Genomic DNA, 10,175 nt, shown 5'->3' with positions numbered 1-10,175 from the left:
TCAGAGGGCTCAGCCGGCGTCGTCACCCCCTGATCCCTCCAGCACAACACCCGCAGGCCTGTCTGCTTCTCTCCTTCCCCGCTCCATTCCTCCCCACACCTGCGCTCTGCTGCGCTAAGGACTGGATCGTGTACCCCAATTTCACAAGCGGAAGCCCTCCCTATCCTCAGCGTCACGGGAAGTGGAGGCGAGGCCTTGGGGGAGCGAGCAGGGTTAGACAAGGTGGGTAACTTCACGGTGGGCTTGCCGCCCATGTAGGAAGGACTCCAGTCCTCTCCTGCCAGCTCCCCACCCCTACCCCTGCCTCCTGGGCATAGAGCCATCAGCAGCCTCTGCCAGGCCAGGAAGCAGCTCTCACCAGGAACTGAACTGACCTGACCCCCTTGATCGCGGGCCCCAGAGCCCTCTCAGACGCCTGGCCCCGCTCAAGTCCAAGGCTCCGCTCTTAGTGCCATCGTCCACCCAAGCCCAGGCCCCCAGACCAGCGGCCTTGACCTGGACAGCTGCCCCAGCTCCCTGGGCTCCCTACCCCCAGGGAGGACCACGTGGCCCCTGGGCACACCGACAGGGAGCCAGAGATGGAGAACAAGGACCAAGCTCTGTGCACCGTTGTGGACGCGCAAATCAGGGGCCCTCCTGGGGCCGGTGAGAGCAGAGACCTCAGCAAGTGGACCGACCCTGGGCATCACGACTGCTCCAGATTGGGCAGTGGGCGGGGTAGGGGCAGGGGGGGTGAGATGGCACAGGCCTGCTCTGTGAGGATGGTCTGGTCCACCCTGGGTGGGCGAGGGGCATGGGGGCTGGCTGCGAGGTGGGTGGTCCCACAGTGGGGGCTGGGCCAGGCTCCGGGGCGGTGCCCAGACAGTTTCGGAGAATGCTGGCCGCAGGGCGGGCCGTGATAGGAGTCGGCTCAGGGTGGACAGGGCAAGGGGGTGGGCTGGCCGGTGGGTGGCAGGGACCACTGCGTGGTGGGGCTGGGAGGCTCCTTGCAGGGTGGCCTCTGTGCCGGCCCCCTCCTTCCCCAGCAGGCCCTGGACGTGGCCTGGGGGTGGGGAGTGTGCTCAGTTCTGTGATCGTCTGACCCCGGGACCGCAAAACTAGGATGGCGAATGGGGTCACGGCGTCACCAGACGGTCCCGGGTTCTTTCATGGCTGTGGGTGCTGACAGCTCTTCAGTCTGATTCCCTATCCACCTCCCACCCCATTTGTCCAGCCGGCCTGTGGCCACAGTCAGCCCCACTCGGCCCTTCCAGCCCCCCACCCTCCGGGCCCATCTCCCATGAGTCCCTCCAGGTACTGAGCGGGATTCCAGCCACCACCGTGGCCATCCGAGGCTAGCTCCTAGAATTAGCCCCCTTGGCAGGTCATTTAAGTTTGGACCTGTCGAATCTCAGGCTTTCGGAGTTGGGAAAGCGTGAAGTCTGTAGTTCCCCCCCAGCCCTGAGTGACAAGCTGGCTGTGGTCACACAGAGGCCGGCTGGGGGCAGGCCCTGCTGCTCTGAGAGGTTTGGACCAAAGGGGGCCGCATCTTTCCAGGACGGTGGTCCAGAACTCCGGGCTGGGCTCTCCTTCCCAGCCCGGATCAGCGCCCCTCAGCCTCCCACTCACGCGACCCTGGGGGCGGGCTCTGGGCGACTTCACAGCTCTCGGTCCCTGCCGGCAGCCCCCGCTGGGGTCCTGGGCAGCTGGCTTTGCCCCGGCCTCCCCGGTTCTGCCACGAGTGCCCTTGCTGGGTGGTCTGGAGTGAAGATGACACAGGGAGACTTCACCCCACGGCCTGACCGGGCATGCACTGCACACGCGGTGGCTCGCCGTTGCCAGCCAGACACCTCTCCAAGTGGCCAGGAGGCCACTGCCAGGAGGTGGGTGGTCTCAGGACCCTCCTGTGTCGGGGGAGAGGCTCCTGCAATGGGGAGGGGAGGCATCTTACTGGGGACCAGGGGCCAGGAGTCAAAGTGGGGAGCCCGGGGCTGAGGGTGGGGCGGCTGGGGCATGGCGATGCTCAGGCGCTGCTCTGGGCGGCGGACCCCGCCGCTGTCTCTGTGCCTGCTGACGGACGGGTCGGCTCTGGGTCAGGAGGAGCTGTGCAGCAGCAGGCAGGGGACCCCAGACGTGCCCTGGCTGGCCCAGAACCACGTGCTTGTAAACTTTAATTTCCATACAGTAGAGAAACATACAGTACAAGCAACTCGGGGGCCGGACTGCGCTGGGGAGCTCATGGGGTCACCCGGAAACAGACTCTCCGCCGAGAGGGGACCACCTGAGCTCCTGGGGATGCCATGAGTCCCCGCTACCCGCGGAACAGCTGGGGAGGCCAGCGGCTCAGTCCTCGCCTCCCCTTGCCCGCGGGTCCCAGCTTCCTCCGCAGTCCCCACCCCACCCCAGGGTCTTCTCCGGGAGGACAGGCCAGCCTCCCAGGAGGCAGGGGTGGGAGACACCCTCTGCTCTCTCTTTGCTTGCTTCTCCCCCACCTGGGAGGCCGGGGCTGGTCGCCAAGCCCTAGGGCTCGGCTAGGTCATCAGGGGATGCTTCACAGTGCCAGCTTCTGGCCAGACCCGCCACACCGGACTCTCAGTGGGGGCAGGTGAGCCAGGCAGACAGCCCTGGTCATTTAAGGTGATGGGAGCTGTGTTGTGGGGGGCAGAGGGACACCCCAGGGAGAGGAGGAGGAGGCTGGGGGCCTGAGACCTGATCAGCGAGAGCTGGGGAGGTGCGGGTGGGGAAGGAACGGCAGGCGTTTACAGAGAAGTACCCTACGGACGGGTGCAAAGGCAGGAAGGTGGGAGAGAGGAGGGGCTTTAGGGGGAATACGAGAGTCTTCTAGATCTGGGAATGTGGGGGGCCCCCCGGAGCATTTGGGGGTGGCGTGGGGGGCACTGTGATGCGGCTGAGATGCGGGCCCCCGGCGAAGCCCAGCCAGCCTGTGGCTCCGGTCCTGGATGCCGGGAAGAGTCCGCTGGCTGTGCTGAGGACCGACCCGGGTCCTTCGTCCTGATCCCGCGGGGGCAGCGGCTCTGGAGGGAGCCAGCCCGCGGGCCCCGGTCCTTGGCGACGGGCGGGGCTGGGGGAGACGGCCCCACCTTCACAGGACCACCTCGGGCGCGATGCTGAAGAGCAGGTCATCATTGCCGCGCCGCACCTCCAGCAGCAGGGGGGACTCGGTCAGCACGGCCTCCTGCAGCTCGCTCGAGTCGGCCAGGGGCCGCCCGTTGACCTTGACGATGATGTCTCCATCCTGGATGCCCCCCCTGCCAACGGGAGACAGAGGCGGTCACAGCTCCTCCCCGAGAGGCCGGGGCCTGGGTGCCTCTAACAGCCGCAGGTTTAAGGAAAGTCATTTCAACAGGTGAGAACAGGGTCCTGACCGCCAGGCTCTCACCCCGGGCAGAGGCCACTGTCCAACCACCGGCTAACGCTTTGTCGGTTGACTTTTCTGTACAGCAGGGGGAATGGAGTCACGTTCTGGCTGCGGCCTCCCCACCTGGGCCAAGGATGCAGCTCCGTGAGCCTCGGTTCCCGCCACTGCAGCCCTGGGTGGGGACGCTCTTGGCAAATCACAGCGAGGTCCAGGGTATTGATTCCACCACTGCGGCAGTTGCTAGGACTTCCAGTCAGGGCTGGAACGAGCGAGGCCAGCCCCCTTCTGCACCTGACTTGCCGTGACCTTCCCCTCCATCCAGAGGGCAGGCAGAGTGGCACCGAGGTCAGGTTCGCGGGTGACAGGACCCAGATCCACACGAGCTAGCTGCATGACCTCAGAGGACTGACTGCGTTAAGGCTCAGTCTTCCCATCTGAGCAATGGGATGAGAGCCCACACCTCGAAGGCTGCAGTGAGGAGCCCCTGAGGGGACGCAGCTGGAACGCCCAGCTCACGACCCAGCCTGGGTCAGCCGCAGCCACCGTCGCCACCAAGCTCCCCTGTCCAGGGCACCCTGCGTGTGGCCACTCTCCCTGATGCCTGCCTGCTGCCCCAGCACCCCCAAATAGAGAGCCTGAGTTGGGGGTGATTACTCTTTGGCATCACAGATCTGTATCTCGACAATTTTTACTGCACGGCAGCTGTGGGCTGAGCACGCGTGCTGTGTTCAGGGCAGGAAGACTCCAGGGATCTGCATCTTCCAGCCCAGCACACAAAACAGAGAGAACAGGTCCTGTTGGGTTGAAGGGGCTGGGATACCCTCCTGCCTGGCTCCACTCGCCACCCCCAGAGCGGCCCCAGACCCTACATGGGCCACTTCTTGCTCCTGAAGCTACACTTTAGAAGCAGGATCCAAAGGAGCCCACCCACTGCACAGAGGGACGCCAGGGAGGAGGCAGGGCGGGCGCTTGTTCAGCGCCGATCCAGGGCACAGGATCACGCGTGCCATCGCCCACCGCACGGCCTGCTTCAGCCCACCACGCTGCAACACTCGACCTTTCCCTCGTCCTCAGATTCCGAGAAGGCAAGGCTTTGTCCCCTAACTGATCTTGACAGTGTCCCGTGGGGGAGGAAGAGTAGGCAGAATCATACCCATTTTGCTGATGAGGAAACTGGCCAGGAAAGACCCAGGCTGACCCGCAAGGCTGGTGAGAGTCAGGCTGGCATGCAGTTCTCAGCTTGGGGGGTGAGGACCTCCACTGCCCTGTCTCTCCAGACCCAAAGGGAAGGACATTCTGGGCCAAGGAGGGGACGGCCTTCGGCCTCCAGCCTGAGCCCAGCTTAGAGGACTGGCCAGGATCCCGCCTGCCATTTTCACGTTACACCACATTGCCAGGAAGCTCAAGGTCATGCAAGGTCAGTGAAGTCCGGCCCAGGCCCCGAGCCCACCCGCCCAACCTCCTTGCTTCCTCCGGTGGAGCCTACCTCTGAGAAGGTGAATTCGGAACAACTTCTTGCACATAAATCCCACTGCTGACTGCTGGGAAGTCTGGGTTACTGGCCTTTAGCTCCTCCACCAAACTGAAAAGACAGTTCCACTATTAAGGCACTTCTTCTGGGCCTCTAAGCTCACTCCTCAGTACAAAGCTGTCCCCTCGTCCCCTCCTCCACCCAGGACGAGGAGTCTCCTCTGTGTCCCCACGCTTCAGGGGCCTGCCACTGACCACTCTGGGTTGTCACTGGTTCTTGTCTGTGACCCCCACTGAGCTCGGGCTCCTCGAAAGAAATCTCAGTGAGGGTGGATGATTCGAAGTGTGGAGAGGGGAGAGTGACGGACAGACGGGAGGATGAGCGGGAGGAGGGGTAAGGAGGGAAAGAAAGAAGAGGGATGGGAGATCAGATGGCGGGACGGAGGGAAGGAAAGAGTGACGGATAGACGGGCAGACAGAAGGAGGATGAACAGACAACGGGTGAACGTGGAGAGACAGAAGGCTGGAAGGATGGTGTAACGGACGTTTGGACGGAAGGCCGGGTGGATGGATGGCTGGACGGAAGAGAAAAATGACACCTTTAGATGGTAAATTGACACACTGGTCTTGATTCCAAATTGCTTTCAGGTTTACTCCCTAGAGGAACCGCTGCCGACACAGGAAGGAATGTCATCTTAGGGACTGTGTGGGTGGGAGGGTCCCTCAGATGAGCTGAGTTAGCCCCAGAGCTCCCCAGCGCAGTGACCTCTTCCTTCTCCAAACCCCTGGACTTTGCATTTTCTTCCCTTCGGCCTCCCTTCCTTCTTCCCTGTCCCTCCTCTTCCCCAGCCCCTCCCCTATTTCATGCACTCAGAATTTGCAGACACCTGCTCTGTTATAGTCCCGGCCCTGGGGGTGAGCAGGACACAGCCCTTGCTCACAGAGAGCTTGTGGCCAAGGTTGGGAGTGGGCAGCTCTCACATCGGGGGACCCAGTGCAAGCTGGGGAGGGAAGCGCAGCTGTGCAATTGAAGAGGAGACATCTCCTCCCCTTGAAGTGGCCTCCGGGCAGGGAGAATGGTGTCCCCTTCCCAGAATTCAAGTCTGCTCAGGCCTCAGAACGTGACCTTGTTTAGACATAGCGACTTGGCTGATTCGCCTGGTTAAGAATCTCGAGATGAGAGCAGCCTGACTTAGGGTGGTCCCGAAATCCAATGGCTGGTGTTTTTATCAGAGAAAGAAGAGGGAGAAGGCAGCAGGGGCCACCCTCCTTGGACCAGCCCAGCTCCTGGGTGATCAGGCGCTCAGAGTCACCTCTCCCCACGTGGCTGCTCTTGAGAGTCTGGGAGATATCCTGGCTCTAATCTGGGGGCTACGTGCCCACCATGCAATGAGAAAGGCAGAGCTTGTAGTGATGCAAATACAACCCAAAAAACACCCAGAACCACTAGAAGCTGGGAGACACAAGGAAGGACCCTTCCCTGAAGCATCCATGGAGTTCAGCCCTGTTGATCCCTTGAGTTTGGACTGAGGGCTTCCAGAACTATTGACAGAAAGGATTTCTGTTGTTTTAAGCCACTAACTTGGGGTGATTTGTTACGGTAGCCCCAGGAAAACTAATCTGGGAGGCTTCCTGGAGGAGGAGCACCTGAACGGAGTCCTTTGGATCAGGCTGAGGGGGAAAGGTGTTCCAGGCCGCGGGACTGACCTGAGCAAAGGCTCAGAAGCCTGATGCGTCTGGTCCATGGGAGCACCTGCCGGTGGCCAGGCCCACTGGGGCCAGGGCCCGGGAGGAGTGTGGGGGTGAGGGGCGGCGGGCGCCAGCATCCTTCGGACACTCACCTTGGCGTGATGGTCCTCATCCGGATGCCGATGAAGCGCTTCTTCCAGTCTAGAAACAGAGCATGTCGGGACTTGGTTACAGCTGCCATGGAGGCCTCAGTACTCCCCGAGGGGCCTGGGCAGGGAGCAGAGGCAGCAGGAGCTGTGCCCCTGGGGCCAGCCCAGACCCTGTGTCCTCAGGAGCCCAGAGGCACCGCTCCCCACGTGGCTACTCCTGAGGGCCTGGGAGAGGCCGTGGTTCTGATCTGGGGGCTTCGGGCCCTCCCTCATGGTTGGGCACCATTCACCCACATCAGCTCTGACATCTGCTCTCTTGCTGGGCCCCCTACCCGACCCCAGTGGACAGTGGACCCACCTGCCCCAGCCTCCATCCCACAGGCTCCCCAAGTCGCCTTGCCGTGATCTGAACTGGTCACCTTCTCCTGCCTTCTCCAAAAACCAGATATTAATTGATAACACCCAGTGAGCTCTAACGACGTGGCAGGCCCCTGGCTGGAGCAATACAAACATAGACGGCTAAGGTGGTAGCTCTGTGCCCCCAGCTTCTCCAGCCTGTGACTTAGCAGGTGTCTTAGACTCCACAACAACCTTCACATAGTCTAACCCTAAACATGGTGAAGGACAGGGAAGCCTGGTGTGCTGCATTCCGTGGGGTCACAAAGAGCCGGGCACGACTGAGCGACTGAACAACAGCAACAAACACTAAAGCAGTCTCAGCACATTTTTAAATGTCGTATCACAAAACTGTGCTCCCTGGCCACAGTGGAATTAAACCACAAGGTCTCTACACGATTCATAATAACTTAGAAAGTAAATATACATACTGCTAAATAACCCAACTTTAAGGAATAGATCAAAAGAGAAATTAGAAAGCATTTTAAATTGAAAAAACAAAACCAGATACAACATGCCAAACTTCGTGGGGTGGAGGCAAAGCTGTACCTAGAGGGAAATTAATAGCACTACAAGTACCAATATCAGAAAAAAAGAGAGATATCCAATCAGTGACTTCAGCCTTCTCCTTAAAACTAGAAAAAGAAGATCAAATGATATCTAATGTAGGCAGAAGAAAAGAAATAATAAAGAATAGAAATCAAAGAAATAGAAAGTGGAAAACGTGGAGAAAATAAATGAAAACCAAAAGTTGATGTTTGGTAATCAACAAAATTGATACGTTTTTAGCCAGACTAATTAGGGGGAAAAAAGACACAATGATCAGTATCAAGAATGGGAGAGGTGACATCACTACAGATTCGATAGGTATTAAGAAGATAAGAGACTAATATGAACAACTAGGGCTCAATAAACCTGACCACAGAGGTAAACGGAACCAATTTCTTGAAAATTTCAGACTATGAAAGTTCACTCAGGAAGCAACGATAACCTCCATAGCCCTATATGGGCTTCCCTAGTCACTCAGACAGTAAAGAATCTGTCTGTGATGCAGGAGACCTGGATTCCATCCCTGGGTCAGGAAGATCACCTGGAGAAGGGAACAGCAACCCACTGCAGTATTCTTGCCTGGAGAATGCCATGGACAGGGGAGCCTGGTGGGCTACAGGCCAGGGGACTGCAAAGAGTCAGATAAGACTGAGAGACCAACACTTTTTATAGCCCCGCATCTATTACAGAAATTGAAGTAGTTAAAAATCTTGCCACAAAGTAACTTCAAGCCCAGACGGTCTTATAGGAGAAGCCTAACGGATGCCTAAGGAAGATACCATATCAGTTCTACACAAACGGTTCTAGAAACTGAAAATGAGTGGCTATTTCTGTGATACTGTGACCAATAATAAGAAATGTATACATATTTTGGTCTTCATCCAGGGTTCCTAACACATAGCTCCTGAAACTTTTGTACTGCCCTAAAGTGATCAGATTTCTAAGGGACATTTTTTTCTCACAGCTCCTGAAATAGTTCCAGACCTCTAAAGGTGAAATTGTTATTGTTGTTCAGTCACTCAGTCGTGTCCGACTCTTTGCAATCCCATGGACTGCAGCACGCCAGGCTTCCCTGTCCTTCACCATCTCCTGTTCATTGAGTCAATGATGCCATCCAACCATCTCATCCTCTGTCGTCCCCTTCTCCTCCTGTTCTCAATCTTTCCTAACATCAGGGTCTTTTCCAATGTGACAATTTTCTTTGCATCAGGTGGCCAAAATACTGGAGCTTCAGCTTCAGCATCAGTCCTTCCAATGAATATTCCATTGTTGATTTCCTTTAGGATGGACTGGTTCGATCTCTTTGCTGTCCACAGACTCTCAAGGGTCTTCTCTAGCACCACAGTTTGAAAGCATCAATTCTTTGGTACTCAGCCTTCTTCTTCCTTTTTTTTTTTGTTTTTTTTGTTTTTTGGCGCTCAGCCTTCCTTATGGTCTAACTCTCACTTGGCTTTTCGTTATTCACAAGTCCCTTTCAATCACATTTGACTTTATGTTAATGAGGTAAGTTTTGGAAAGCCCCTAAGGGTGTCAGTTGGTTGCAAGGGGAACCGACCACGTAATTGGAAGATTGGAACGTTTCTCCTCAGCCTTCTCTGCCTTGCTTCAGGGAGAGAAGATGAACTAGAGGTTGAATCAATTGCCAGTGGCTAATAACTTATTCAGAGGCTTCCCTTGTGGCTCAGATGGTAGAGTCCGTCTGCAATGCAGGAGACCCAGCTTCAATCCCTGGGTCGGGGAGATCCCCTGGAGGAGGGCATGGCAATCCACTCTGGTATTCTTGCCTGGAGAACCTCATGGACAGAGAAGCCACGGTCGACAGTAGATGGGCTCCAGTCCATGGGGTCGCACAGAGTCGAACACGACTGAGTGACTAACACACACACACAGCCTAGTCAACCATGCCTACGTCGTGCAGCCGCCACAAAATCCCAGAAAGATGCGTTTGAAGAGCTTCTGGGTTGGCGATTGTGTGGAGGTGCGCCCAGAGACCATGGGCTCCGCATCCTTCCCCCACACCTCGCCTTACAAACCTCTTCATCAGGCTGTTCCTGAGACATATGCTTTACAATAAACTGGTTATCTGTTGAGAAAACAGTCTTCCTGCTCTAGCAAACGATCCAACCCAAGAAAGGGGTCATGGGCAATTCTGATTTATAGTCAGTGTGCAATTGGCATCTGAAGGCAGGGCTGGGGCAGTCATAGGACTGAGCCCTTAACTTGTGGGGTCTGATGCTATCTCCAGGTAGACAGTGTCAGAATTGAGTTAAATTGTAAGACACTCAGCTTGGCAGGGAGAAACCCCACTTACTGCTGACCAGATGTGTCAGAAGTAAAATAGCACTGCAGTAGAAACGGAGAGTAGAAGAGACAGACGGGGGAATGTTTTTCCTAAGCCACTTCTCAACTCATTATCCCAACACCAAACCAGAAAGAGAACTAGACCCACATTCCTCATGAAGGTAGACGTGGAAAGCCTTGAAATGCTTTCAGCAAATCAAGCGTAGCAATATATAAAGCAGGATAATACATCACGACTAAGTGAGCTTTATTCCAGGAATGCA

The 10,175-nt window shown here is 57.0% G+C and overlaps 1 protein-coding gene across 1 annotated transcript; it reads right to left on the bottom strand.

The window, feature by feature from the left end:
- Window positions 1-2,135: 2,135 nt before the first annotated feature.
- On the bottom strand, window positions 2,136-6,970 carry LOC104985223 (serine protease HTRA3-like). Its single transcript, XM_010835284.1, has 3 exons — window positions 6,670-6,970; window positions 4,845-4,940; window positions 2,136-3,248 (listed from the first exon to the last, which is right to left on the bottom strand). The coding sequence occupies exons 1-3, from the start codon at window positions 6,756-6,758 to the stop codon at window positions 3,083-3,085; spliced, it is 351 nt and encodes a 116-aa protein (XP_010833586.1). The 5' UTR covers window positions 6,759-6,970; the 3' UTR covers window positions 2,136-3,082.
- Window positions 6,971-10,175: the final 3,205 nt, after the last annotated feature.

The sequence above is a fragment of the Bison bison genome, unplaced genomic scaffold, assembly GCF_000754665.1.
Source record: "Bison bison bison isolate TAMUID 2011002044 unplaced genomic scaffold, Bison_UMD1.0 scf7180017845508, whole genome shotgun sequence".
NCBI lineage: Eukaryota > Metazoa > Chordata > Mammalia > Artiodactyla > Bovidae > Bison > Bison bison.
The sequence above is the reverse complement of the archived record's forward strand: the minus strand, read 5'-3'. Positions and strand labels throughout refer to the sequence as shown.

Bases quoted from the DNA above. Each gene is read 5' to 3' on its own strand.
- LOC104985223 (XM_010835284.1), bottom strand. From the start codon at position 6,758: ATGGCAGCTGTAACCAAGTCCCGACATGCTCTGTTTCTAGACTGGAAG. The intron at 4,941-6,669 runs GTGAGTGTCCGA...CTGTCTTTTCAG, and splicing joins ATGAGGACCATCACGCCAAG to TTTGGTGGAGGAGCTAAAGG. The intron at 3,249-4,844 runs GTAGGCTCCACC...TCCCGTTGGCAG, and splicing joins CCGAATTCACCTTCTCAGAG to GGGGGGCATCCAGGATGGAG.